Genomic DNA, 16,853 nt, shown 5'->3' on the forward strand with positions numbered 1-16,853 from the left:
TCCGCTATTGTAGAGTACATGTTTCACATGGTATTATATAACTGTACAGGTATAATCAAGGAGCAAAGATTGTTTTTCTAGATTAACTTGATTTTGTAAACCGAGACCGTTAACTTTGTGTAATGTTTAAGAATTGTTGTGCTAGAATCTTTGATATTTGTGCTACGAATGCACACGACGAACTTTGTAGTAATTTCAAAAGTATTGTTCTCAATATTGTTGGGCTAAGCTGATCTTGTGTGGCAAGACCGTCAACTTTGTGTAATGTTTAAGAATTGTTGTGCTAGAATCTTTGATATTTGTGCTACGAATGCACACGACGAACTTTGTAGTAATTTTGAAAGTATTGTTCTCAATATTGTTGGGCTAAGCTGATCTTGTGTAGCGAGACCGTCAACTTTGTGCAATGTTGAAGAACTGTTGTGCTAGAATCTTTGATATTTGTGCTACGAAAGCACACGACAAACTTCGCAGTAATTTCGAAAGCATTGTTCTCAATATTGTTGGGCTTAGCTGATGTTGTTTACCGAGACTGTCAACTTTCTGTAATGTTGAAGAACTGCTGTGCTAGAATCTTTGATATTTGTGCTACGAATGCACACGACAAACCATGTAGCAATTTAAAAGTATTATTGTTAGCAATATTGTTAGACTAAGCTGATGTTGTGTACCGAGACTGTATAATATTGTTTATTTGCAAAGATTTTACATGAAGAAGAAAAAGGCAAAAAGTTAAATGATGATAAATGAGCTAGGCTGGTAGGAATGTGTAGAAGCCAGGAATTCATCTGAATTGTGTCCTTCTGCTGTAATATGAGAGTACTTGATCAAGTGTGAAGACTAAATAACACTTCTGTCAAAACCATCTACCATCCCCAAACAAAGTCAACGGTGGCGCATAGTTTGAGCAAGGGTACTTACTAAATTACTTGTTCAGAAACTATATGGCACTAGAGACTTTGGATCGGTTTTTGACCAGACAGAAGTGTTATTTTAATCTTAAGACTGGATCATAAACCCTTATGTTATATCAAAGGAGATGATTTTGGGAGGATTGTTGGGTTTTACATACTTATGGACCAGCGTAGTTCATGTTAAAGTGTGTCGAGTCTTTCATTAACATCCAACCACCACCTCCCTTCTATCCATCCCCCTCCATCCATCCCCCTCAATCCAATCCCCAACCCTCAACCCCTCACTCCAACCCTCAACCCCTCACTCCAACCCTCAACCCCTCACTCCAATCCCCAACCCCTCACTCCAATCCCCAACCCCTCTCCCCAACCCTCAACTCCAACCCCCAACCCCTCACTCCAATCCTCAACCCCCAACCCCTCACTCCAATCCTCAACCCCCAACCCCTCACTCCAATCCCCAACCCTCAACCCCTCACTCCAACCCCTCACCCCAACCCTCAACCCCTCACTCCAATCCCCAACCCCTCACTCCAATCCCCAACCATCAACCCCCCACTCCAATCCCCAACCCCTCACTCCAACCCTCAACCCAACCCCCCAACCCAACCCCTCACTCCCCAACCCAACCCCTCACTAACAAACTTCATTTCAATAAAAGAAATGCTACAGGAGATTACTCGTGTTGACCAGTTCTTTTGCCAAATACTTATAAAATTTTATTAAAGAAGAAATATGCAATTCAAATACTTAGTAAATATTTACCGATATAAAATACAAAACTTCTAATGCCGCCGCCAGGCTACCGGAGTAAGCCGCCTTAAGGCAACCGGCCAAGCCGCGGCAGCACAAAGGCCCCACCTAAGCCCGAGGCAAATATGTCACCCCCTCAAATTATCTAAGAGGGGGACGGGGGTGTAGTTCATGTTAAAGCTTGTTGTGTTGTTTTTCCTGTTAAAATGCACATTTCAGATAACCTTTGCATTGTTTCCCTGCTATATTTATTTTAAATGATTTCACTGCTTCATTTTATTACTTCTTTTGGCCACTATTTATTATCTTGTCAGTTCTAAAACTATAGCCACCAATTTGAAAGATTACTAAGTGACATTGATCATAACTTTGCTACTGAAATTATATTTTCAAGAAAAGGCTGAATAATTCTTCATGTTGATATCTACACCTTTTTTTTCTAACTAAATTGCTGTGGCCTAATGTCGTTTGAAACTTAATTGTATACTTGAAGTAATTTCAGTTGTGCATAACTTTTGGGAGGTTCCAAACTTAAGCAAATCGTGCGAGCCTATACATGCACACAAGTCTAGCCGGTTATATGTAGTAGCAATAGAGAGCTGTGTAATGTGTTAAGACAACTTTACAGATGGAAGTTATTTACTGCTAGTAGTCAGTTAATTTAATAATCAGCAACAATTCATAGAAACATGTAGAAACTGAATAGTACTCTCAATAATTCAGAAGTTTCGTTCAACATGACCAATTAGTCACGGAATATACCATTCAGTTTCTAATAATAAGGCTTAACATGTTTCTATAAATACTTCAGATTATTAATAATAACTTTTTAAATACTACTAGCAGTACATAACTTACAATATGAAAAGTTCTCTTCGCAAATTACTTTTCATGTTCTTAGCTATCTACTGCTTCCATATATAACCCGTCACACTTGTGCGCAGAATTTGCTTAAGTTTCCAACAAAAAACTCAATTCTATGCTTCAAGTCTAAAAACTTTTTATGTTTATGCACAACTGGACCAGTACTTCAAGTCTACAAGTTCAAACAACATTAGGCCACACCAATTTAATCTCTTCATAAAGGTTAACATATTAACATGAAGAGTTATTCATCTTTCTTTTAACTATAATCTCACTACCAAACTTATGATTTTCAACATTTCATATTGGTGGCTACTTTTACAACTGACCAGATAATAAATTGGCGTGACCTTACGTGTAATAAAATGAACCAGTGAAATCATTTAAAATAAATATACCAGGAAAACAAACACTACCAAAAATAATTATAGTAATAATTTCAACAATAAATAATAATTTCCAAATTCTATTAACACTGTTTCTCAGAAACTTTTTAAAAATTTCTTGTTTTTATCAAATTGATTATTTCTCTTGTTAAGAAAATACATTTTTGGTAGTGAAGGTCATCTAAAATGTGCGATTTAACAGGAAAAAAACCCAAACAAGCTTCAACATGAACTACACTGGTCATGTTTACAGGAATAGCAATTCCTATAAACATAGAAACCAGCCTAGTTCATTTATCAATCAAACCTCTTTATTTCAACATATACATTCAAAATCCTGCAAGTACAAACAAATTCTAGCCATCTTTACACTGAGTACCAAATTGCAAGCCTTTTTACATTTACCACATAAATTATAGGATTCAAGAAAGAGTTATCACATTACATCTAAATTCCGACAAAATTGAAGGCCACATTTCTTGGCAATTTTACTTAATTTAGTCGTTACATTTTGTGCAATACATCATGTTCCACCGCTGTTACGATGAATTTAGGACGACTTAAATTAGATGATCTATGCATAGTGAACACGCGTTCCAAGGTTCGAACCATTACAACTTAATTCCGACAAGTACAGTTCATTCAAGGCCACATTTCTTTACACAGATTCTATTGGCCACTATTCATTTCATCATTATGGTGAAACAATACAATACGAAGGCACGAGATAATTTTGTGGTTTTAAGGCAAAACCATGTCACATTTTTATGAAGCAAGGGAAGTACTGAAAAGTTTCAAATTAAGAGCTATCTTCTTGAGGTCTTCACATGTATACTGCTACAGATCTGAAGATACGGCAGTTGGCATAACGTCCGTCTTAACATTTCCTGAAACAAAAACCAAAACTGTTATAGATATAGTACTACATGGCCTTACACACAAACAGAACCACAAGTCATTATCGCGTGCGTAGAGTACAATACATGAACTTCAATGCTGACGTATATTGTGGTAGTACATAACAAGTTTTACAGGAAGTTCCCCAGGTCCGTGTCAAATGCTACATTTCACAGATACATATGCTATGAAAATTACACAATGCTACAATCAATGAAATCAGCGTTATGATTCAATTAACACCAAAGAGTCATTTCAACGAATACATGAGATAAACTAGATAATAAGTGCATGTAGGAGGTATACACAGAGCTTAGATTACAGCGGAAGATTGCAACAAAGCCAATTTAGATCATGGCTGTGGAAAAACAGCTGTATGTGCCTCCCCACTAGTGTTATTTCCCCCCCAGTTCACAGTCAGGTATTGCCAACAAAGAAGCCTTAGAATTTCACAAATACCCCTATATATAAAGCAGGCTTGCAGTAATTTATATCAACATTCTTAAAGTTTCAAGCACTTTCCTCCCACAAAAAATGGGTAAGAGACGTGAGATATTTGACCAATAACATTTAAGTGTAATGAGAAATCCTGGGATAAAAAAATTACAGGTCTTTATGATGTTCTGTCTGAAAGTAGGGATGCCTAAATCCTCATTGATTTTCTGCGCATTAAAAAGCGCTCAAAATCTTCTGTTTTTACTGACATATTCTGTGTATATTTGTCCTAGGACGTAGATATATAAAGTTTTGTTGTGCTAAATTTTCTTCTCTTTGCAAAATACAGCTCGAGATTTCCAAACTTTATGGATTGTTGCACCTTTGTCAAACAAAAGTCATCTTATCTCAACCTAGCGTGCATCGTTTGCTAACAACACGAATCTGCAAGGAAACTTGCTGGATAACCAGTTCGCTCACAGAATACTGTGAATCATTATCATATAGCGGTTGGAGGGAAATGGAGTAGGTCATGGCACTTAATTTCAACGCTGCAAACAAACATTACTGTCTCAAATATTTGCAGTGATAACATTTCAGATGTTGACTTGTGACTGTTAAATCAGCTAAAATGAAGTTACAGTAGATCGATTGACCACATCGCCATGCTAGGCTGGCTTGTTCGAACTTTTCACTCTACCCGGGGCTCTAAAACACCATCTCAATGGGGAAATCGGACAATGAAGACCAGAACGACATCCCGCCATAGAGATGCCCGTGATTTGGCAACAAAAACTACCTACAATACACAACGTTTTGGAAACTCTTTGCTCTAACCTACATACTGATCTGTCCACAGAAACATAACCTTCTTTATGAAGGCAGGGCCCCAAATTCATTTTCCAACCAAAAAATTTGGGTGAACCACATAAACTTGAATTGCAGCAAAACATTACTTTGACGTGACTGCCGTGAGGGCAAACTTCAAATCGTAATCCATATTTCAAATAAAGTACAACAAAAAGTTAAATAATTGCTTTTCCTGATACTTGGATTTCAAGAATATTCTGTAAGTGTACATGAGAACCATTACAATGTAGAGTTAGCCTCCATTGCAGTCCTTCCCACTAGCAATTTTTCAACTTATCGGGTCCAGGTTTTTGGCTGGGATCCTGTGACTGCTGCTTTTTGTCGTTTTCAGCTAAGGCCTTATAAAAAAACACATCAATTGCCATGGATGTGCGAACTTCCCATAATAAACCATGACCAGTGCAGGGAAATCTTCCCACTCAGTGTTCTCGCCAGGCCTTTTCAGCATAGGGGCCCCCCTATGCTGTGATTTGGGCCCCCTATGCTATGATCTGGACCCCTATGCTATGTTTCAAACAGCATGGGGTGTTTTTTTCTGGGACAAACCTTGTGACCCTTCATAAATCTTATAAAAAGTTCATATTTGGCTTTAGAATGAGGCTGTGACAGAGAAAAAACTCTACTTCACAAAATTTATCCCTCAAAATGCATGAAATAATGTCTCCTTGGGTTATGAATTTACAAATTTTCCGGGAGAACATGCCGGACTCCCTACTCTGGTCACTCCACGCGTGACTTGCACCGCGTTAAGGTGGCCTTCTGTACCTGACCCCTTTGCTGTGAAAAAATCCTGGTGAGAACACTGCCACTCTTAAGCCCAATTGACGCCGCAAACTATGACCTCACATAGATGGATGTGAACCGGTTTCGTAAAGGTAATTCTATTGCACAGAGAGTGAGTGTACAGTCAACATAAATGATGAACAACTTAACTGTCAAACACAGTTCTTCTCCAGAAGAAACTCGTTGCTGTCAGTTGTCGCCAGTTTTTGACTAAATGAAAGGCAGAGAAAAGTGTCATACCTCAACATTTTGATACATGTAAAAACAGTTACAATTACAGTAAATGCAGAAATATTTGCGGTAAACTTAAAAACCATCGTAAAACTTTCTCCATCTATGACTATAGCGCTACTATGGTAACTTAAAACTACCGCAAATACTCCACTTTCTGCCTACAGCGAAATAAAAACCAAGCGAACTTAAATGCATTTACAGCAAAACTAGAAGCAGTCCCAATTTACAAATCGATATATATACAATGAAATCTAAGATAACAAGCAGTAGTGAGTAAAGCTAATTCCAGGCCTCTTACTCCTGAGACAACAGCACAGGTCATTTTATGTACTGAATACTATGTCTTCATTACCATCAGCCTTCAATGTTAGACAAAAAGTGTTAAGCAGCGAATGCTTAACACTTCATTGAAAGATATTTCAGTGGCCAGAAACAAAACGTTTGACAAACAACAGTAGTCACAGTTACCGCAAACATGAATGCATTATTGTATAGTATTCAGGGTTTTTGCCTCTCACCCAATCAACTTAGAAAAGCAAGGCAAAAATCACAAGAAGATATAGTCAGAACAATGAACTTAACTGTTAAACACACGTCCTGCTGGAGTCGGCAGCAATGCTGTGTTGGACGAACATCTGCAAGAAGACCAGAGAAAGTTTGAAGAAAAAGGAACAGAGACAACATTGTCACACCTGAACAACTTCCCCTAAATATTTACAGGCAACCAAAGCAATATAGGGCCAAAAAAAATGTTAAAATCTTTTTGCTACTGACATTTACTAATACTTTGAGCATATTAAAACCACACAGAAACGTGCCGCTTGATGATCCCCTTAGTTTCGCAAGCCTACAAAAACTCAACGATTTTTAGTAAGCTCTCACATCACAACGATGTAGTATTTTTGCATAATGGACGTTGCTATACATTGTGATAGCGTAGTTTTAACTTATCATGTATAGAAATAAATAGACTTTCACAATCCGATTTTCGGCCCTAATATTGCTTGGGTTGCCTTTAATGCTTGCATACGTAATCTTAAGAATATCACCATCTCCAAATATCAAGACAACAGGCAAGCTGCCATGGAAACACGAAGCTGGGAATAAATAAAACCTGCAGACATAGAAAATTTATCAATCTTGACATCGGGTTTATCTTGCCACTGGTCTATTATAAAATGTTGCTTCAGTGTAATATAACTAGATAAATCAGTCATAATGGATTACAAATGTACGTTCTTTTCCCCTTAAAATACATTTTTTGGCGTATGAATGTCACAATCACAGGGCCATTACTTCAAGTGTACAATTAAGTTCCAAAGGACATTAGGCCACAGTAATTTTATTATAAAAAAAAGGGTCTAGTAGTAGATGTTAACATGAAGAATTATTCAGCCTTTTCTTTGAACTATAATTTCAGTAGCAAACTTATGATCAATGTCACTTAGTAATCTTTCAAATTGGTGGCTATAGTTTTAGAACTGACAAGATAATAAATAGTGGCCAAAAGAAGTAATAAAATGAAGCAGTGAAATCATTTAAAATAAATATAGCAGGGAAACAATGCAAAGGTTATTTGAAATGTACATTTTAACAGGAAAAACAACACAACAAGCTTTAACATGAACTACACCCCCGTCCCCCTCTTAGTGAATTTGAGGGGGTGACATATTTGCCTCGGGCCCAGGTGGGGCCTTAGTGCTGCCGACCGGGCACGTGGGGCCGCGGTTTTGCCGGTAGCCTGGCGGCGGCATTAGGAGTTTTCTATCTTATATCGGTAAAAATTTACTAAGTATTCTAAGTGTATATTTCTTCTGTAATAAAATTTTATTAAGTATTTGACAAAAGAACTGGTCAACACGAGTAATCTCCTGTAGCATTTCTTTTATTGAAATGAAGTTTGTTAGTGAGGGAGGTTTGGTGAACAATGGAGTCCAGCGTGGCGCACGTGGCGCGAATTTCAGGCCGGGAAAAAACTAGACAACTGAATAAGAAAAATGGCAAAAACACGAAATTATCGGCCTGAAAATGTTTTATCTCCATGTCACTGAAAAGGTCATTGTTTTACCAACTACTCTGTAAAATATTAAAGAATAGAACGAGGCCGACGGTACATAAAAATGTGCACGTGTTCGAGTTTTTCGAGGAAGACAAGACTGCCTGATTGAAGGATAAATTTCTACACGAGGCCGCGTTGGAATATCATCCTCACTGTTCCCCGAAATAACGTCCAATTTTCGCAAAATTTCCACACAAAAACGACCACAGATATACAAACAACATGGAGAAATAGGTCTCACCCTAAAAATTGGACGTTGCGCGGCTCCAAGCACGGATTTTCGACGAGATATTCTCTCCTCGCCCCCGCCGCCATGCCGTCTTCTTCGATCCTGCAGTGCGGGCGCATTGGACTATGGGTAATATGACGTCATCACCCAGTTTTTGGCGCCAAAACTGGACCTTGTTCCTCTGACAAGGTGGATGACGTATTTCAACTTAAAGCGTAAAGAAACGACCTAATTATTGACTTTTGGATCGTTTTGATCCGACTGAAGGCTGTTTCGGGTTACTTTTAAAGTGACTATATTTCTAAAAGCACTTTTTATACCAAGAAAGTCAAATAGAACTTCCGAATCTGTGCTTTTACAAAGATTGAATTTCATAGACAGCTGGGTGGCCCTTTCCAGCTGTCTGACAAGGGCTCCCCACAGCGGAATAAAAGATCACTGCATCACTTGGAACGTGATAATTTAATTACTTAAATTTGTCAAGTTGTCAGCAAAGATATAACAGCATGTGGCAGCTACTGAATGATTGGTTGCATTAGATGAAACATTTATTGACAATGCAATTGACATTTTCTCTGTCGATATGTACATGTATCATGGTACCATTATGCTATGTATAGATAGGGCATAGTCACACAATAGCATCAGCTTTTTTTGTCCCGGAAATATCTCCACATATCATTTATTTCCAAAAATTCATCACACACATATTTTAATCACAATACCTTTGATGCATGTTTTACTTTACGTGCAGGCCTTGTAGGCCACGGTAGTTTAGGAAATCATTGAGTGCAACACAACATATACATCTCATGTGATCACCACAGACGGCTTCGCTTTGACCAATAGCAAAGGAGATTTGCAACTGCCTTGTAAACCAGACAAATAGATACACAGTTTAATGTATTAAATGTTTCGAATGTCGCTAAAAGTTCATTCGCATCTTTAACTAAAATACCAGTTACAAAAATATTAACAGAGACTATCCAAAGTATTATAACATATAAATTTGCTGATAATTATAATGATCATTGTTGTCGCTTCTGCAATGTGACAGAGAAAGTCATCAATCATAATCATGTACAGCAATTAAAGCTTATGTTTTTTTGGCTGTTTCTTTGGCTTAACATTTAGCAATTTAATGCAAATGTGCTACATTCATGCTGAACAGGTTGCTAAAATGAGATTCATATATGACATCAAGCAATTTAAGTAAACTTTATGGATACTTTACACTCTCTGCTGCTGTATAGCTAAACTAACACATCATTTGGTATGTTGAAAACAGTCTGTACATCTTTGAAGTTTGAAGGACCTGGAGTCCGATTAATTTGATGCACACGTAGATCAATGGCACTTTACAGTGGTTTACTAAAACGTTAGGGTGCCTTAAGGCCCTTTACCTTTACTTTGTTTTTAATTCACAGTGGTATACTGCTACAGTGCTAAATGCTAGTGAATCTACATACAAATACTGTAAATGCATAAATGTTCGCGGTGGTTTTATGTTTGGGGTTTTTGCGACAAACCTTCAGCGCAAACTTAAAACCACGGCGAAACTTTTTGCCCACCTATGACTGTAGCTCTATTATTGTTTCAAACGCAAACTTAAAACCACCGCGAACACGCCATTTTCTGCCTACCACAAAATAAAAACCACGCGAACCAATGGCATTTACAGTATACGAATGCTAACAACAGAAAAAGTTCCCACAAGACTCCATATTTCTTTACACACTTTGGTAAATTTTGGTCGCTTCAACATTGGATCTTACCATTCATACAATATCTCTAAGAATAATTTTTCCACAAAGTCCATAGATCAAGGAAACATTGCAATTGAAAATGTAGTCACAATTTTGTAATGATTAAAGTGCACAAAACTAGACAACTTTGTTTTAAATTATATTAACGTTAGTTAGATAAAAGAGCTAGCATTAGGTAAACTACATCAAAATGACCAGTCTACCCTAAAATGATATGCTAATTCTGATGTGTCACGCTTCATCATCTGAGTCATTGTTACAGTGTCATCATTCAGTTATCAATCAATGTAGACACTCATAAACGTGCAGTCATTTATCAAAGGATCAACCAACAATATCTGTCTTCTTACACAAATCTTTGCATTTTTCTCTTGAATGTCTTAACCCCTAACGACAGTGTGCATCAAATTCAATTCATTATTTAACATCATTCAATGCACCTTGTGGCTTCCGTACTCTTTACAATCTTCAAATGAAAGCGCAATCATAATAAACTCAGTGAATGAAAAGTCAGTAACAACTGAGCAAAAATACAACATCACTGTTGTCAGCGTCTAAACTATTTCTCAAAGGTGTCCAAGCAGTGTTTTGCTTATGGGGTGTTAGCATGTTACAGCTGCCCTTCTAGTTGGTTGAGTCAGCGCTACATTGTATGAATTTGCACATAATACAGCTGCAAATTGACATAGAAAAATCCAAATCTACCTGGAAATGTTCAGGTTCAACAAACCAACATGGAGGACAATAATAGCTGTACTTACATGTACATGTATGTGAAAGCACCCTATAACAGCCGCATCAACTATTTACACAGACATTGTACACTAATGCAAGGTACCGGTCGTGTTGGGCAGCAGCTCTACATGTCAAAACATCCCTTGAGGAAGTTGTTCATCTTGTTGTACAGATGTTTCCGTGTGGTTCGTATAGAATGGTCCTGGTCTGTGTAAATCTGGGAACACAAAACCATGGTTAATGCAACAGCATAGGAAAGTAGATTGCTAAAACAGACAGTACAATGATGCAAATATGCTAGTGCAGGTGTAGCATTACTTATTTGTCTGAGAAATCAGCAAAAGGACTTTTTGAAAAACCATCTTTTGATTCCATTACAGCATACTCAAACTGACAGAATCATGCATATTTTGTCACATTTGAGGCTATATCATGACAGTTAGTACATAGTAGACTCTGGTATAGTTTACTGATGATCAGATAAGACTGAAGTTACCATTAAGTCAAACTCTGCTTCTGCTCTGGTTAACGCGTCAACCAAGTCCGCTGTGTGCTGGAAATGCACATTATCTGTAGGGTAAGAAATAAGATGAAAGGATTACTATTAATTAACTGTGGACTAGGTTGTACACTATAAAGTGGCTGAGTTTCAACAGGATGGCAGGTCATTGGACAGATTTTTGCTGCAGCGCTATCTAGTGGTGGAAATATTACAACAGCCATTTCAGTCCTGTGGAAAGTTTCAGATAATCAACTATTGAAACATGGCATGTTAAAAGTGCTTTAGGTTGTGAAAAAAAAACTTCATTTTTTCCAGTTTGTAAACTCAGATTACTCTGTTTCCTGCCCAAATGTCTCATTGCACCCAAATAGCTATTTTATAGATTACAAATGGATTTGCAGCAAATGTAAATCATAGATAACATTATTTTTCTGTAAATCATAGATAACATTATTTTTCATTCTTGACTCACCATCGCCCGTTCCATGAACCAGTAGAAATTTCGCCTTTTTGAAGTTTTCCACCTGATGCATTACAATCGTGTCCTGCAATAGACAAAGTAAAAGGAAATGTAAGTTGAGAAAAAAAAAAGCCACTAACTACACATGTATAGCCATCCTATTACTACTGGGGCTCCTATACTCGCTTCCCTGAAAAAGGTATTATGAGGAGCCCCGGGAGTAATCGGATGGCACCCAGGCTACACTAACTAGATACTAGAAAATACATAGCCAGGCTGTTCAAAATGTTTTGAATACATGTATCACAATGATACAATAGTAACATTGGATGATCTTGGAATAAGTAATGCCCCACCTAGGCCTAACATTACAATTATGATATAATTACATTAGTTAATGAGAGATTGACTCAACTTCCACAAATACCAGACACTGTGATGCTTGTACAATGCAAACTGTATGTGTAATATGTGCACAGCACAATGATCAGAGGTCACACTTACATTGTATCCCTTTTCATTATCTTGTGGGTGCTGCATGTATCTCTCTGTGTACACAGAATCTGTATAAAGACAGTGACAACATATTTCAATATGTTTCAATATGTTACAGCATGTAGCCATTTTCACTGAAATGTTAAGGGGCAAAAAATGATATATATCCATTTTTGATGAAACCGTACTTCAGCTGGCTCATCTCTGGCAACTGCATGACAAGATATAATGATGATCTCATGGTAGTGACTGTACTATACGGATAATCTAATTACTCATATCATTGCTTATCATTTCATATAGTACATGGCGTACATGTATAACTGCATTACAATACAACCATCTACACTTAGTGAAACACTCATTTCAAATTGATCCCCAGAACTTCATTTGAGATCGGAAATTTCACACAAGAATGATAACTCACCGTAGTAGAGATAGTCCGTTACGGGAGCGACTGCAATGCCGCACTTGAAGACATCTGAGCCACGTCCAATCACATGAGACGTTACAAAACCACCGTAGGACTGTGTGCAACCCAAGCAAAAACACAACAATAAATGACATCAATATAACAATAAATACTTTGTTTGCAATTATGAAAATGTATTTATGAACTTTTATTCAGTACACACATTTTACACACATTTCTTCATGAAAAGTACATAGGCAGAGAGAACACAACTGTGTTCCCTCTGAATTGTGTACCAACAAAAAAACAAACAACAAAATCAAAATGACACATGAATGCATCTGATTCAGCATAACAATAAAGGTATGATACTTTGTTTTACATTGTGTTTGAAATTAACTACAGGAACTGTACAAGTAGATTAGGAATTACAGTTGGCAGTTTAGCATTTGATGATCATACACTCAACTTCACACTTACCCAGCCCCATATTGCCATCTTGTCTTTGTCCACATATTCAAGGTTTTGAAACTGCCTGTGAGAATATAATGGTAAAAAAACATGTCAGTTATCTATCAAAGTAATATTGAATAACAAGACTCTTTTTTACACAACACAAAAGTAACATTGCATTCTGCTATGTCAGCAAAAGGTCAATCACACATTTTGGTAAAAACATTAAGTATGTTAATTTTAACTTTAACTGAAAAATTGTAAAGTTCAATGCATTACGCATTATATTTTCCATGACCTTGATTAAAGCATACGCTTTTCTTGAGAATTATACAACAAATGTATCTTTCTTTACATATAGAAATCATTACAGCTAGGAGACCTAACATAAAATTTTGGATATATATTTATATTTATTGTATATATATATATGAAGATTAAATCAAAATTTAAACAAAAGGAATGATCAATATTTTGCTGTTCACTTGGGGAACAAAATTTACCTCCCGGCTTCGATTTGATCCTCCACCTCTACCGTTCCCATCCGTCTGTAGATCTCATGCAGACGTTTCTCCCCCCGATACCCAGAACCTCTGCCATCAAAACTGGCCACAATGATCCCCAAACTACTGGCCAGGTACGCCGTCCAGTACAGCCGGAACTGCTCATTCACCTTTTGACTGTATGGACCAGCATACCTATACAGACAAAAGAGTGGCGATTGATCATGAAGGAAGCTTAGCATCTCCTTTGAAATACGTATACTGTAAATGCAGAAATATTTGCAGTGGTTTTATGTTTGTGGTTTTTGCGGTAAAGAGTTTACCGCCAAAAAAAAACCCTGTGAAAAGCCTTTCCATTGTGCGACTGCAGCGCTACTATTGTTTCAAACGCGAACTCGAAAGCACTGCGAACACTCCATTTTTCCCTACCGCGAAATCAAATCCCTGCAAACATTTATGCATTTACAGTATTTCCCACTGTTCCAGGGTCATGACTTATCAAGTATCATGTCCACCAAGGCTGACCCTATGTCAGATCATTTTGCACAGCGAACAACTATGGCCCTGTCCTTGGTTCTGAACAATTGCCTGTTAAATAAAAGACGTCGCCAAAAGTTCACAAAGTGACTAAATAATTATCCTGTGTAGAATAGAATACCTGCAGGGAAGAATTCTCTACTAGCATTAGAATGATCATTCACGTCCTTATAATATGGGTAGAGGAGATCATCAATTGATAAAGATCATGCAAATAGAGACCTGTAATGCATTACAGAGGTTTCTGAATTTACCACAATGTGTTATGAGTCCCAGTGCTGGTTCATTGAGAATTAAATACCCCCTCCCATGCAGGCCTGTATATACAATGATTGTAGAATAATCTTTTCTATACAAAATTTCCTACAAGTGGTTCCAATATGTTCAAATATTCAATAAAATGGAAACAGAAAGAAGGTTGCAGAGGATGAGTTCCAATTATAATAGAAAATATGATTTCACACTTACACATCAAAAAGCACAGGATACTTCTTTGTCTCATCGAAGTCTGGCGGTAGAAACATTTCTGCCCAACCGTCTAGTGACAGGAAAAAGGTCATACAATGGTTTAAAAAAGCCACAGTGATATTTCCACATTACAAATACATGTAGTAAAATCAGGAACTCAGAAAAATATTTTACAGTTTTGTATACATGATTTTAACAGTGATTGGGTCTTGACTTAATAATGATCAAAAGTATGACAGCTATGAATGCATCATAACAAAACTCTGATGATGATATTAAGACTAAATGTTTAAAGGTGCATAAGGGGTGATAAAGATAGTGTCATCTTTCATCCATATTCCTCTATTTTCATACTGTAGTTAAGGAATAAACATGATAGAAATCTGTCTGAAAGTTGATTATATTTTGAAAACAGAATATTAGCCACAAACCGTAGCCTGAAACTCTGAACTGTTGGTATCTTTTCACAGGCATACGTGTTTCGTCCATCTTGGTTCGAAGTTCATCGTTGAATTCAAGAAGAACGTCTGAAAAACAAACAAACGAACTTGTTATGACTGATAGATACATATATAGACCACATCAGTGCAGTGGTTATGGGGAGAGGGCAACAACCCGCTCCTCTTACATTTATGGCCAGACCAGTACCCTGTGGCACAGCGCCATCTAGTGAAGTGAAGGTGCATAGCCTCCTAGAGACTGAAAGATACAGTATTTGACTTCAATGTCCATGATAAGAAGCGAAAGGAAAGGAATGATATAATTTTGCACAAAGGAAAAAAAAAGCTAAGAATTTCATTCCATTGCAATCCAACTTAAGACTAAACATACATGCATAAGAAAATAAAACAGCAGTACTCACAATTGTCAGTTCGTGCCTCATTCAGTGTGTAAATTGGGACACCTGGACCTGTAGATGAGGAGGATATAAAAAGAAAATTGGCGAAAAATACACCATTCAACACTTGTGCACATCATGAAGACTTAGTTAAAAAAGATGAAGATATCAAAGAGTTTTCAAGGGTCAGTTATGAGACGATTTCTTGAATCAAGTTTGGATACATTTTTTCTGGTATCAATGTACCTACAATTAGCAAAACCAAAATGCAAACAGTTCATATATTACTAGTAGTTTTGAAGCTACATCTAGATCTTGTCGGTTCAAGTCAAACTTGGTTGGGCAACCACCTGGCAAATCAATCACCTTCAGTCATAAGCCACATTAAAACAGTCCAGCCATCTTTATATACTATCACTAGTAGTTAACCCCACCCTGTCCTGAGCAACCACCTGTCCTCAACAACCATTTTCCTATAAAGTTATGTAACAGTCTGATATGTGCGTACCCCGACAGCTGAGTATGTACCAGGAGGCATTTTTGCTGAAGTAGGCGGAGTAGTAGCCACAGTCGTCCCACAGTCCACAGGTAAGGCACTTCTTGCTGTCTGGTTGACTAACAGTCAGGCTGTGGGACACATACATGTATTAGTAGTTTAACATTATTTTATCTCAGTCTGCTATTATCATCTCTGTTATCATTTATGCTGAATTATTTCACCTGTTTGTTGTTTGTGTGAGGGCCTGCATTGAGCAACAACTGCCTAATCAACACGTTGTAACATTTTACATAAAGTAAGAGTTGTGAGCATTACCCAAATGTTTCCTAAATATCTAATCGTAATCATCTGTAAAATCTGAACGGTTACCAGTCAAACCTCGTACCTGTACAGATGTCTCTGTCTTGGAATTTCCTCGTTGCTGATAAAATATCTACAGAAACAGGGGATACAAATTCTAAGGTAAATCATTGTGAAAAAGATTCAGATATACCATGCTGTATTCATATTGTTATCATTGTTAAAATTTGACATCTGCTTGAAGATTTACTTATCAATACAACAAACAGGAACTTATATAAGTTTATAGTCAGAATTTGTTTAAGAAGAAACAACTTTAAGTTATTATAACACATGTATCAAGCTAGAAAACTAAGTTCAAAAGATAGGCAAAGGCAGTCATAGCTTGATGTTACAAATAGGAAAATATGTCAGAGAACATTTAGACATTAGAACTAGTGGTGTAAGTGATAGGTTAAACT

General features: G+C 37.1%; 1 protein-coding gene across 4 annotated transcripts in view; it reads right to left on the reverse strand.

The window, feature by feature from the left end:
* Positions 1-3,210: 3,210 nt before the first annotated feature.
* The window catches only part of LOC136449276 (dipeptidyl peptidase 4-like), a 33,184-nt gene continuing 19,541 nt past the window's right edge, over positions 3,211-16,853 (reverse strand). For all 4 annotated transcript variants that reach the window (XM_066449244.1, XM_066449242.1, XM_066449243.1 and 1 more), the window contains exons 14-28: positions 16,478-16,525; positions 16,102-16,220; positions 15,618-15,665; positions 15,187-15,282; positions 14,756-14,825; positions 13,751-13,945; positions 13,275-13,329; positions 12,810-12,909; positions 12,392-12,450; positions 11,900-11,972; positions 11,422-11,495; positions 8,437-11,142; positions 6,719-6,771; positions 6,053-6,112; positions 3,211-3,804 (exon numbers count right to left, since the gene is read on the reverse strand). In XM_066449244.1, the coding sequence (XP_066305341.1) occupies positions 11,050-11,142; positions 11,422-11,495; positions 11,900-11,972; positions 12,392-12,450; positions 12,810-12,909; positions 13,275-13,329; positions 13,751-13,945; positions 14,756-14,825; positions 15,187-15,282; positions 15,618-15,665; positions 16,102-16,220; positions 16,478-16,525 (1,030 nt within the window). In that variant the 3' untranslated portion in view covers positions 3,211-3,804; positions 6,053-6,112; positions 6,719-6,771; positions 8,437-11,049. The remainder of the gene's footprint in view (positions 3,805-6,052; positions 6,113-6,718; positions 6,772-8,436; positions 11,143-11,421; positions 11,496-11,899; positions 11,973-12,391; positions 12,451-12,809; positions 12,910-13,274; positions 13,330-13,750; positions 13,946-14,755; positions 14,826-15,186; positions 15,283-15,617; positions 15,666-16,101; positions 16,221-16,477; positions 16,526-16,853) is intronic.

The sequence above is a fragment of the Branchiostoma lanceolatum genome, chromosome 15 (assembly GCF_035083965.1).
Source record: "Branchiostoma lanceolatum isolate klBraLanc5 chromosome 15, klBraLanc5.hap2, whole genome shotgun sequence".
NCBI classification, from domain to species: Eukaryota; Metazoa; Chordata; class Leptocardii; order Amphioxiformes; family Branchiostomatidae; genus Branchiostoma; species Branchiostoma lanceolatum.